This window comes from Procambarus clarkii, chromosome 8 (genome assembly GCF_040958095.1).
Source record: "Procambarus clarkii isolate CNS0578487 chromosome 8, FALCON_Pclarkii_2.0, whole genome shotgun sequence".
Lineage (NCBI taxonomy): Eukaryota > Metazoa > Arthropoda > Malacostraca > Decapoda > Cambaridae > Procambarus > Procambarus clarkii.
This window is the reverse complement of record NC_091157.1, coordinates 19218513-19230149: the sequence shown is the minus strand read 5'-3', so window position 1 is coordinate 19230149 and position 11637 is coordinate 19218513. Positions and strand designations below refer to the sequence as shown.

The window sequence follows — 11637 nt, the reverse complement described above, 5'->3', positions numbered from 1 at the left end:
AGTAAATGCTATGGTATTATAATGTTTTCATGCTTTATATTTAAGAATAAATAATTTTCAGTCAACATTTAGTTTTTTTTGTTTACTTTCTGTAAAGCTATCCAGTTTACGTTCTTATAACATAAATATAACATTTATATGACGTCAGTATAACGTTATTTACACGACATCATTACGTTATTATGATGTTATATTAACGTATAATTCCTGTGTGAAAACCAGAATATATATTGAACTTTATGTTTTAAACCTTGTAAAGTTATCATAAAACTTGGAATAAGACGGTAAGCATGCTTTACTTATGAAAATATACAAACAAATCAACAAAAACATTTTAGCATAAAAACATGAACAACATGAATGAATTTGTAAAGAATTTTTTAATTTGAGTTAAACTAAATACAAACTTAATATGTTTTGCTAACGCAAAAATATATTCCCGAGGTATTGTAATTGCAAATAAATATTTAATACAATTATTTGTATCATTTTTTTTATTTTAGATTTCCGTATTGCTTGATAATATATAATAGCGTTTAGATAATGCTAGCGCTGGACATTCTTTAGGCTCGTTGCATGTTGTGGTAGTCGCCGCCATTTTAAAACCGTGTCGAGAGGGACTGCTGTTGGCTTATCCACAAAATCCTGCTGCATCTTCAATAGTTAAGGTAACTGTTTTCTTTTATTTGCTCTTAGACATGTGTAGTATATATATAAGCTTGTGGTGGTAGGCTGGATGGTGTGTTGATGGCCCTGGCTGGAGGTGTGTTGATGGTGGTGTTGTGTTGATGGCCCTGGCTAGAGGTGTGTTGATGGTGGTGTTGAGTTGATGGCCCTGGAGGCGTGTTGGTGGCCCTGGAGGTGTGTTGATGGCCCTGGAGACGTGTTGGTGGCCCTGGAGGTGTGTTGGTGGCCCTGGAGGTGTGTTGGTGGCCCTGGAGGTGTGTTGATGGCCCTGGAGGTGTGTTGGTGGCCCTGGAGGTGTGTTGATGGCCCTGGAGACGTGTTGGTGGCCCTGGAGACGTGTTGGTGGCCCTGGAGGTGTGTTGGTGGCCCTGGAGGTGTGTTGGTGGCCCTGGAGGTGTGTTGGTGGCCCTGGCTGGAGGTGTGTTGATGGTGGTGTTGTGTTGATGGCCCTGGAGGCGTGTTGATGGCCCTGGAGGTGTGTTGGTGGCCCTGGAGGTGTGTTGGTGGCCCTGGAGGTGTGTTGGTGGCCCTGGAGGTGTGTTGGTGGCCCTGGAGGTGTGTTGGTGGCCCTGGAGGTGTGTTGGTGGCCCTGGAGGTGTGTTGGTGGCCCTGGCTGGAGGTGTGTTGATGGTGGTGTTGTGTTGATGGCCCTGGAGGCGTGTTGATGGCCCTGGAGGCGTGTTGATGGCCCTGGAGGTGTGTTGGTGGCCCTAGCTGGAGGTGTGTTGATGGCCCTATATATATATATATATATATATATATATATATATATATATATATATATATATATATATATATATATATATATATATATATATTATGAATATCAGAGGTCCCAGGACATTGGACCCAGGACAATTATTGTGCATGTGTAGTATGTATATTTATGTAGTATATTTGGCATATATTTTGGCATTTAGTTAATGCCAGTTAGTGGCATGTCTGCACCGTTTCCAGTTTGTTGATATGCTTCTTAAGATATGGGCACCATACAACTGCTGCATACTCCAACTTTGGTCTAACAAAAATTGTGAACAATTTCAAAATTTCTGTTGAAGAAATCCTGTTTCCTAGTTCTGCATCTGTTTTGGTATAACACCTCCTTTTTTTCACACCTCTATTTTTTACATTCATCAATGTTTCGGTACGTGCAATAGTATGTATTGTTTCATTGCAGATAACAGCATTTAAATTTTGTTTGTTTCTTAGACTTAGACTCGTACTACCAAGTTGCTGTTGGCAATTGGATAATTTTTTTATGAAGTCATTTGTTATTTTTTCCCCTACTTTAGTAATTTATGCTTTTGATCTCAATTAGTTTTATATCCTAGCTTTTTAATTTTTTCCCCTTATATATTGCCATCTTATCTGTCTGCTTTACATGGCTTAAGCAGAGTCATGTCTGCTTAAGCCTTTGTTATTTTACTAATTTACCTGTTTTAATTATTATTTGTTTTCAAAGTTTAGTTTACCCCATTTTATTTGCTTTTTGCAGTACAGTACTTTACTAATAATCTTGTAATAGTAATTGGTAATGTAGCACTTGGCCTTTCTCCTTCAGAATGTATGCACACATTATAGAAAAAAGAAGAGAATACCACACAAGATGGCAGCGTATGTCACGGGCCAAAAAGCGACGCCTAAAAGAACAGGCGTCCCAGCATGGCAAAAATGAAAATAGTGATGAGGTTGAGATTCAGTTGTTGAATCAGGATCCTTTGGCCAATGTTACAACAAACAGCATAGACGATGACCATGCTGCTTAGTCATCTAATTCAGAACCTAATATTGGTTGTGGAGCCAATGAAGATGCATCATCTCTGGAAAGTCAGAGAGAGAGAGATTGGACTTGGGACATGATTGATGAGCATGACCCAATATCATCAGAGTCAGAGAGCAGTGGTGATGAGGATGATAAATCATTATCAGATGTATTGTTAGTATGGGTTAATAAATATGGCATAACACACAATGCCATTGATAATTTATTAAAAAAATTGAGAAAACAGGGACATGCTGACTTGCCAAAAACAGCTCGTTCGTTACTGAATACAGTTAAACATATACCTACTGAGACTAAATCAGGCATGATGTATATCTACTTGGGGTTAGAGGAGGAAATGTTGAAAACTTTAAGGCTGTATCCTAAATCAACAATAAGAGATTTGGCAGAAATATCTTTAATTTGCAACATTGATGGTTTGCCAATATTTAGAAGTAAAAATGAAAGTTTATGGCCTGTTCTTTGTGCTATCAATAATGTCAAACCTATAAGAGTTTTCCCAGTAGTCCTCACATACGGAAGCTCTAAACCTAGTGATTTAGATTTTTTAAATGAATTCATTCAGGATTTGAAAAAAATTATGCACTATGGATTTAAAAATGATGACAAAACATTGCCAGTAAAACTAAAAGGAGTCATATGTGATGCCCCAGCAAAAGCAATGGTGAAGGCAATCAAACTCCACTCTGGCTACTTTGGGTGTGATAGATGTACCCAAGAGGGTGTTTGGAATGGAAGAATGAGTTATCAACAAGTGAAAAATTTACAACTCAGAACAGATGAAGATTTTCGTAATCAATCTAATTCTCAACATCACCATGGTAGATCACCATTCTGTGACTTAAATATAAATATGGTGAGTACTTTTCCCATAGACTATATGCATCAGATATGTCTTGGGGTTATGAAAAGGTTACTTCTTGCCTGGATACGAAATAAAAACGTAAAATTATGTGCTCGCCAAGTTGATGAAATTAGTCAGCGTCTAATTCAACTAACACAATTTGTGCCTATGCACTTTGCACGTAAACCTCGAAGTCTTTCAGAGGTTGATAGATGGAAAGCGACTGAATAGCGGCAACTCCTTCTCTACACCGGTAAGATTGTACTGAAGGGAATCTTACCCAAAGAATTGTATGACCATTTCCTGACTCTGAGTGTAGCCATTTCTATTCTTGTATCACCTAAATTGATTCAGTTAAATTACAGCCAATATGCACATGATCTTTTGCTGTACTTTGTGTTAAAGGCTCGTGAGCTGTATGGTAAGGATTTTTTAGTGTACAATGTACACTGCCTAACACACATATCCTCTGATGCCAAAGAGTTTGGTAGTTTGGACAGATGTTCAGCATTTCCATTTGAAAATTACCTGCAGCAGGTTAAGAATATGGTTCGATCAAGTAAAAACCCTCTTGTTCAAATTGCAAAGAGGCTGAAAGAGATGCAGCATGCTCAAAGGATTTATACACCAAATACAGAACATAAAATATATACCAAGGCACCAAACAATGCCTATTTGCTGAATAATGAAACTTGCTGCCAAGTTTTGGACACTGTCAGTGACACCGATGAAAATGGAGACAGCATGTTCCTTTGCAGGGTATATTCGAGAAGTATACCTCTCTTTGAGAAACCTTGTAACTCCAAATTAATTGGAGCATTTAAGGTTCTTACTAGGAATTCATCCATGAAGGTGATTCCAGCAAGAAAACTAAACCGCACAGGTATGATGATCGAGACAGAAAGCGCAAATACTTTTCTGTCAATACTACATGACTTATGACAAGTACGTATTTAAATACTGTATCCATACTTTAATAATAGTTTGAACTAATATTGTAAGTTAATGAGATTCACAATTTTGTTTTTTATTAAAGCTATTATCTTTTGACCAATATTTACCTGTTTAAAAATCCCATTACCCTGTATTTCATGAAAATTATTAATATTTTGAGAGCACATTAAGAGATAAAACTGTATTAAGCCTTTTAGTCCATACATGGCAGCTACTGTTTATACCAACCGAAAATCATTTACAAATGTGGCTAATCTATGATTGACACAATCAAGTAAATCTATTACCAACTTTATGCTAATTTCTTTTTTTTGGGGAGAACAACCCTTAATAAGATTTTTCAATTTTGTAGATGACATCTGAAAAGCGGTATGCAGTGGTAGGCTTCAATGATCGTAGTGTGGGTATCATCTCCACAACCTGGATTGAAAAATCTGATGATGTAAGCATTACTTTGAAACTAAAAAATTGCATATATTGAATTGCTTTAAAAATATTCCAAATTAGTGCTAAAATTAGCATGTAACAGTTTATTTCGACTTTTCAGGAAAAAATATTGTGCTGGTGGCCACAGAGCAGGCATACAGTTAGTGCCCAAAAGCACGAAAAGCCAGACACGACAAATTGGCGAGTGCATGTCGTATCAACAATCCTATCAACAACTGGTAGGTATTAAATTTATAATTATTAAGATTTAAGATACAAGACACCTATTCATTCATTCACCATAACTTTAACACTGCAGACAAAAACAGCATTATAATTATATTTTAATCACAAGATGGGTTTCCTCATAGCTACTTAAGACTTTTGTGCCCCAGTTATAAGTTCCAAATCATGTACGTTGTTTTATTAAACATCTCTTTAGGAAGCTGATTTAAGTTATTTCTTAGTGTTCACTACTCTACTAGGTAACGATAAATATATATCTCGCTGATATATTACTAATTATATTCAATTATTACAGATGATTTTGACGTTGCAAAACGAAGATGCTTAGCTGCGGAAGACACTTCAAATGTCGAAACTGAAGACGATATGGGCTATCCTCGACAATGAAAAAGGAAACCATGCTTCAAATATGAAGAAGAGAATTCCGAGAATAACAAACGTAAGCATTGATTACCTACTACAGTAATTTAAAAAAAATTTGCAACTTGAAAAATGCCATTCAATACATTAAGCAATTTAAATAATTTCAGGGAATCATCACTCGTCTCAATCCAAGAAGAAGTGTTCGCCATCTTCATATGAGAATACACCTTCAAAAGAAATAAGTCCTCCGCAAATACCATATTATTCTGGTATATTAAGTGAATGTAAGGATTAGTAGTAAATAACATTAAAAGTTCTAAATTGATATTTAACCATGCTTCCTTTGTTTGGTTATTTATGCTTTTGGTTTAAAAAAAAACTAAAAACTGCTCTAAACTTAGTTCTTGCTGTTTTTTTTTTGTTTTGTTTAATTCCTTCTGGAAGTACTAGAAGCTTTGAGTAATTTTTATGCTTATCTTAAATTTCTGTATAGAAATATGTGTTTATTTCTAATTGTTTAATATTAAGTATATTATTCTTTTATGTGCATATGGGGTCTAGTGAACTTTTCCCACTTTGTCTAGCAGGTGCTTTTCACTTGTCACAGTTCAGGGAAATTTTGGTTTTCCTTTGATCTAGTCACTAGAAACAAGCAGGTTTGTTATTACTTTTCTTTTTGTTTGTCCCTTACGTGTTAATTTGTCCTTTATCTTACCTTTACCTTACGTGTTAATTTGTCCCTTACCTTAAGTTAATTTTTAAAATATGTATCTCATATTGACCCCCACCTCTCTCATGTTAGTTCAAACTATATTAAAGTCTTAAAAATATATTTTGGTTAACAAGTGTTTGAAATAAGCATAACTCCTTTTCAGCTAATAGAACAGTCCTACAAAAGCCGTCTCCAGTGAAGACTACACTTCACAATACACCTTCAACGCCATCAGTATTTCCTCATGAAGGTAATAAGTTAATTTTTAAAATGTGTATTTCATGTTGACCCCCACCTCTCTCATGTTAGTTCAAACTATATTAAAGTCTTAAAAATATTATTTGGTTAAAAAGTGTTTGAAATAAACATAACTCCTTTTCAGCTAATAGAACAGTCCTACAAAAGCAGTCTCCAGTGAAGACTACACTTCACAATACCCCGTTGACGCCATCAGTATTTCTTCATGAAGGTAATAAGTAATTATTTAAAATATATATCATGTTGACCCACTCTCTCATGTTGACCCTCATTCTCTCTCTCATGTTGACCTCCCTTTTCTCATGTTGAAATTTGTTTTGTTAATTTTGTTCTGTCACCTCTTCTTATTCTGTGTGTATGTGTCTGTCTGTCTCTGTATGTCTCTCTATCTTTCTTTTCTTTCTTTTTCTTTATTTATTTCTTTCTTTTCTTTTTTCTTCTCTTCTCATGTTGGCCCTCCTCTCTCTCATGATAACCCCCCCCCCTCTCTGATGTTGGCTCACCCTCTTTCTGATGTTGGGTAGTTTAAATGTGATGTAGACATATAGTATAACTTATAATATTAGTATGCAGTAGTAAAAGCTCATGAAATTTGTTGATTATACAGTACAGTAGTTAGATTTTAATAGCTAAATCTTGCAATCTTAAAGACAATGAGCTGGTCACGCCAAGTACTTCAGTCGTTAGGACTCCAAGGTCAAGGAATTTATTCGACCCAAAGTCACCAGACAAGAACGATGGGAGTTTGAAAGAAATGATGCAGAATATGAGTAAGTTTTGAAAGTTTAATTAATTTATTATGTAGCCTATAACCTATATGTACCCTATGGGTGATAGGCATAAGTTTCATGTTCAAGTAGACTGCAAACTGAGCAGGTTAGATTGCTGAATTTGCTTCCAATTATATAAGCAGTTTCATAATTACTAAGAAATTATCCCATTATCTATCACATCAGTCATAGCCTACTTTTTGGGTGCTTTCTCAGTGTCAGTTATTTTAAAATATACTTTATAATGCTTTTATTTTAAATGTACATTCAAGATATGTAATATAATAGCATGTACACTTTCTATATACTGTATAAATTTCCAGGTAACATGTTGCAGGCCATATACACTGAAGTGAATGAACTGAAAAGTGATGTGAATGAACTGAAAAGTGATGTGAAGATATTGAAAGCAACTTTGACTACAAAAGAAACAGACAAGATCATAGAAGATCTAATACCAAATCCTATTGCTGCAGAAGGTGATCTTAATGTTCTCAATAGGGAGTTAGCGGAATCCAGTTTCAGAACAAAATTTGTAAGTGGTATTTTAACAGTAATGTTTCCTTCAATTTTTCATCTTAAATATTACAGATATTTGCTAATTTTCTAATTAAAATTTTTTGATAGTTCATGCAGAAAAGATAAAATTGCTAAATAATAAGAATAATGATATAATCTTGTTTATATAGGATAGGATAAAATATAACACTTATGTATTTGTAAATTATGTAATATTAACACAGAGTCTTTCACACTCTCCTGAGTGCTTTCTCAAGGTCTTGAGTGTATGGTTAGGATGAGGCTTACATTTCAACGACTATATTTCTCTTGCTAATTTTGTTAGTCGTTGAGATGTATCTCTTCATAACACACACACTTATCTGCTTGATGGGGGTCTGGGAGTTCTTCTACTCCCCAAGCCCGGCCCGAGGCTAGGCTTGACTTGAGAACTTTGGTCTAGTGCTTGGTGATTATGGGGATTATCATAGAGGATTACATGCTGTTATGGAAATAGTCAACTAGAGGGTTATTTTGTAGACCCAGGTCAATATTGAAATCACCTCCTAGAATGATGTGATTTTTGTTGAGATGTTATTTATGATAAGATGCCTTATCATAAGTTATGATATATATATATATATATATATATATATATATATATATATATATATATATATATATATATATATATATATATATATATGTTTCATTGAATATGACCGCATATTCTGTATTTATTATTTTCTGGTTTAGGGCTTCTATCCCTCTAACTATTTTCTTAGCATCAGGGCTTAATTGAAATAGGAGTTCTCCAAAACGCATTTTCGTACTTTTAAGGTGAAGAAAAGAAGTGATTTACTATAGAGTGTATTACACTTATTTATATAATTTGCACGACGTTTCGAACCTCCATGGTTCATTCTCAAGTGAACAGATCTTACAATACTAGTTGATTTTATACCCGCACTGGGTCAGGTGATAATACAATGAAGGTGAAAACATGGGGGGATACATAAGGGATAAATGTGAGGTGAAACATAGAGGCTGCAGAAGGCTTATTGGCCCATACGAGGCATCTCCTATCTAAACAAAGATTAATCCAGTGTAATTGGCATGTTATGTTGGACATTGTCTTCTGTGTTGGCATCGATATGTTCTTGTCTTGTCCTTACTCACATGGTAGGTAGAGTAAATAGTTCCGTGATTTGGGTGTTCATGGTAGGTCGCTCTATTCTTATGTGAATTGCCTCAAGAATTTGTAATCTTCTTGCATCTTGGGTTTTGTCTATTATGCAAGTATTCTTGTTCAACATTTCTCTTGTTAGAAACATTTCTCTTGTTTTCTCTTGTTGTTCTCTCTAAGAGAACTAACTCTAAGAGAACTCTCTAAGAGTATTGTAAGATCTGTTCACTTGAGAATGAACCATGGAGGTTCGAAACGTCGTGCAAATTATATAAATAAGTGTAATACACTCTATAGTAAATCACTTCTTTTCTTCACCTTAAAAGTACGAAAATGAGTTTTGGAGAACTCCTATTTCAATTAAGCCCTGATGCTAAGAAAATAGTTAGAGGGATAGAAGCCCTAAACCAGAAAATAATAAATACAGAATATGCGGTCATATTCAATGAAACATGTTTGAAAGAAAACCTGCTGCCAGTATACACCAATATATATATATATATATATATATATATATATATATATATATATATATATATATATATATATATATATATATATATATATATATATATGTATATGTATATGTATACATACACATACATACACATACATACATACACACATGTATGTATGTATGTATGTATACATACACACAATGAAACATGTTTGAAAGAAAACCTGCTGCCAGTATACACCAATATATATATATATATATATATATATATATATATATATATATATATATATATATATATATATATATATGTATATGTATATGTATACATACACATACATACACATACATACATACACACATACATACATACATACATACATACATACATACATACATACATACATACATACATACATACATACATACATATATCAAAATTACTAGTGTACTACATTTTTGTTGTTGCTTTTAGGTGTTGCTTTTAACCAGTGTATGTGGGTCTGATTGTGCAACTACGGTTCGAAGAATGATGAAGAAGATAGGAACAAACGGCCTTTGGTCATTATACAGCCTAAAAGGACAAAAGAAGAAATTAGCATTTCTAGAAAAACAAGAACTATATAATGTTATTTTAAGTAAGTAACAAAAAAATTAAATAATTTTTTTTTATTTAAAATTCACTAAAAAATTAAAATTTTAAGTTCAAATTAAGTGTACATTAAGTATAAATGATTATATTTCTATCACTTGCTCTTAAGATTGTTTCATTTAATAGAGGTTGGTCATAATTGTTCTCTGCTGCTAGTACTGTAGAACTGACTGACTTAGCTATGGGAAAATGTAAACTTAATTGGTTTATCCTTTACAGTATTTTGCAGTTTATTTCATGATCCTGTGGTTAATACTTGCATAAATAGTAGATTGCAAAATGCATTTTTATATCATTAGTATTAAATAATAATAATAATGTAAATAATTGACTTTTAAACAACGTACAATTCATTGGTCGGTGAGATTATATTAGTAATATTTTTTCATTCTTGCAAAGCCTCAATAAAGCCGTTAACATGTTAATATAAACTTGATCACCTTCCACTTTTTTTCTCATGTGCTACCTACATGTACGAAACCTTATTCCTAAATGCATATCTTGTTCTGAAACTTGTCTTTTATATGTTGTGTATCACCATCTCTGGAGAGTTTTATCTGATGTGTAAATTACTTTTAATTTTACAGAATATTATTGTTATACAGAATTTGTTATATAAATAACTGTTAATTTTACAGAATCATCTATCAACGCACATCCGCAAGTTAAGGTGGAAGACGTGACCTTTCAAATTTCTGAAGTACTTAAACATGCTCCAAACAGGCCTGGTGGATCTAGGTACAAGGTAAAATAATTTAAATTTTTTTTGTTTTCACTAATTATCTGTTTATATATATATATATATATATATGTGTGTATATATATATATATATATATATATATATATATATATATATATATATATATATATATATATATATATATATATATATATATATATGACAATGTCAGACCACGGAGGAAAAATGAAACAGGAAATTTCCTTAAGTACTTTCGTACTTAATATATATAATATGTACTGGTACATATTATAATAATGTATGCAGTGAAAGGACTCGCCCAAAGAATGTGTTATGTTTACCATATTTCTCTGGGTTTGAGAATATTGTCAAGGCCTTGAAACTTTTTAATATAGATGTAATGTTTAGCTACGAAAACACTGTTGGTAAGCTATTAGTAAGGAACAGCCCTCGTAGTGATAATTGCGTCATTTATAAAATACCTTGTAAGGAATGTAATAAGTTCTATGTCGGGCAAACATCTAAAGATTTAAAATGTAGAATATCGCAACATAAATACTCTGTAAGACATGGCCAATTATCTAATGCTTTGTTTGTGCATTTGTCAGAAAAAGCTCACCAAATTGATTGGGAGAGTGCGTCTTCAATAACAAATTGTAAAAGCACCTATAACAGAAACATAATTGAATCCGCTTTGATACAGATCACCAAAGAAAGTAATTTGAATATTAGCAGTGGTCTATATAACTTAGATCCATTTCTAATAGATCAGCTAAAGGGCGATTTAAGTAGAATCATTGAAAAACATTTGTCTCACTAATTTATTGTATATATTTACCTCTTTATGTTATAATTTCCTATGTATTATGCTTGTATGTCTGCTGTATCAGATGGGCCATTGGGCTACATCGGATGGGCCAATTGGGTGCATCTGATGGGCCAATGGGCCTTCTGCGTTGTCCAAGTATTGTACCTCACCTTACTTCACCACTCTCTCCTGCCTATTTATACCCATCACTCGATCTGTAAAATGACCTTCTGAAGATGTATTTAATATACGAAAGTACTTAAGGAAATTTCCTGTTTCATTTTTCCTCCGT

At 33.5% G+C, this 11637-nt stretch overlaps 1 protein-coding gene and 1 long non-coding RNA gene across 2 annotated transcripts; both read left to right on the top strand.

Moving 5' to 3' along the window:
- Nucleotides 1–464: 464 nt before the first annotated feature.
- Nucleotides 465–3735, top strand: LOC138361795 (uncharacterized). Its single transcript, XM_069320926.1, has 2 exons — nt 465–668; nt 2249–3735. Exon 2 carries the CDS (start codon nt 2544–2546, stop codon nt 3543–3545), a length of 1002 nt encoding a protein of 333 aa, XP_069177027.1. The 5' UTR covers nt 465–668; nt 2249–2543; the 3' UTR covers nt 3546–3735.
- A 235-nt stretch (nt 3736–3970) lies between these two features.
- LOC138361802 (uncharacterized) lies at nt 3971–5322 on the top strand. Its single transcript, XR_011227188.1, has 4 exons — nt 3971–4259; nt 4621–4710; nt 4816–4933; nt 5236–5322. It is a non-coding gene; the product is annotated as an uncharacterized lncRNA (long non-coding RNA).
- Nucleotides 5323–11637: the final 6315 nt, after the last annotated feature.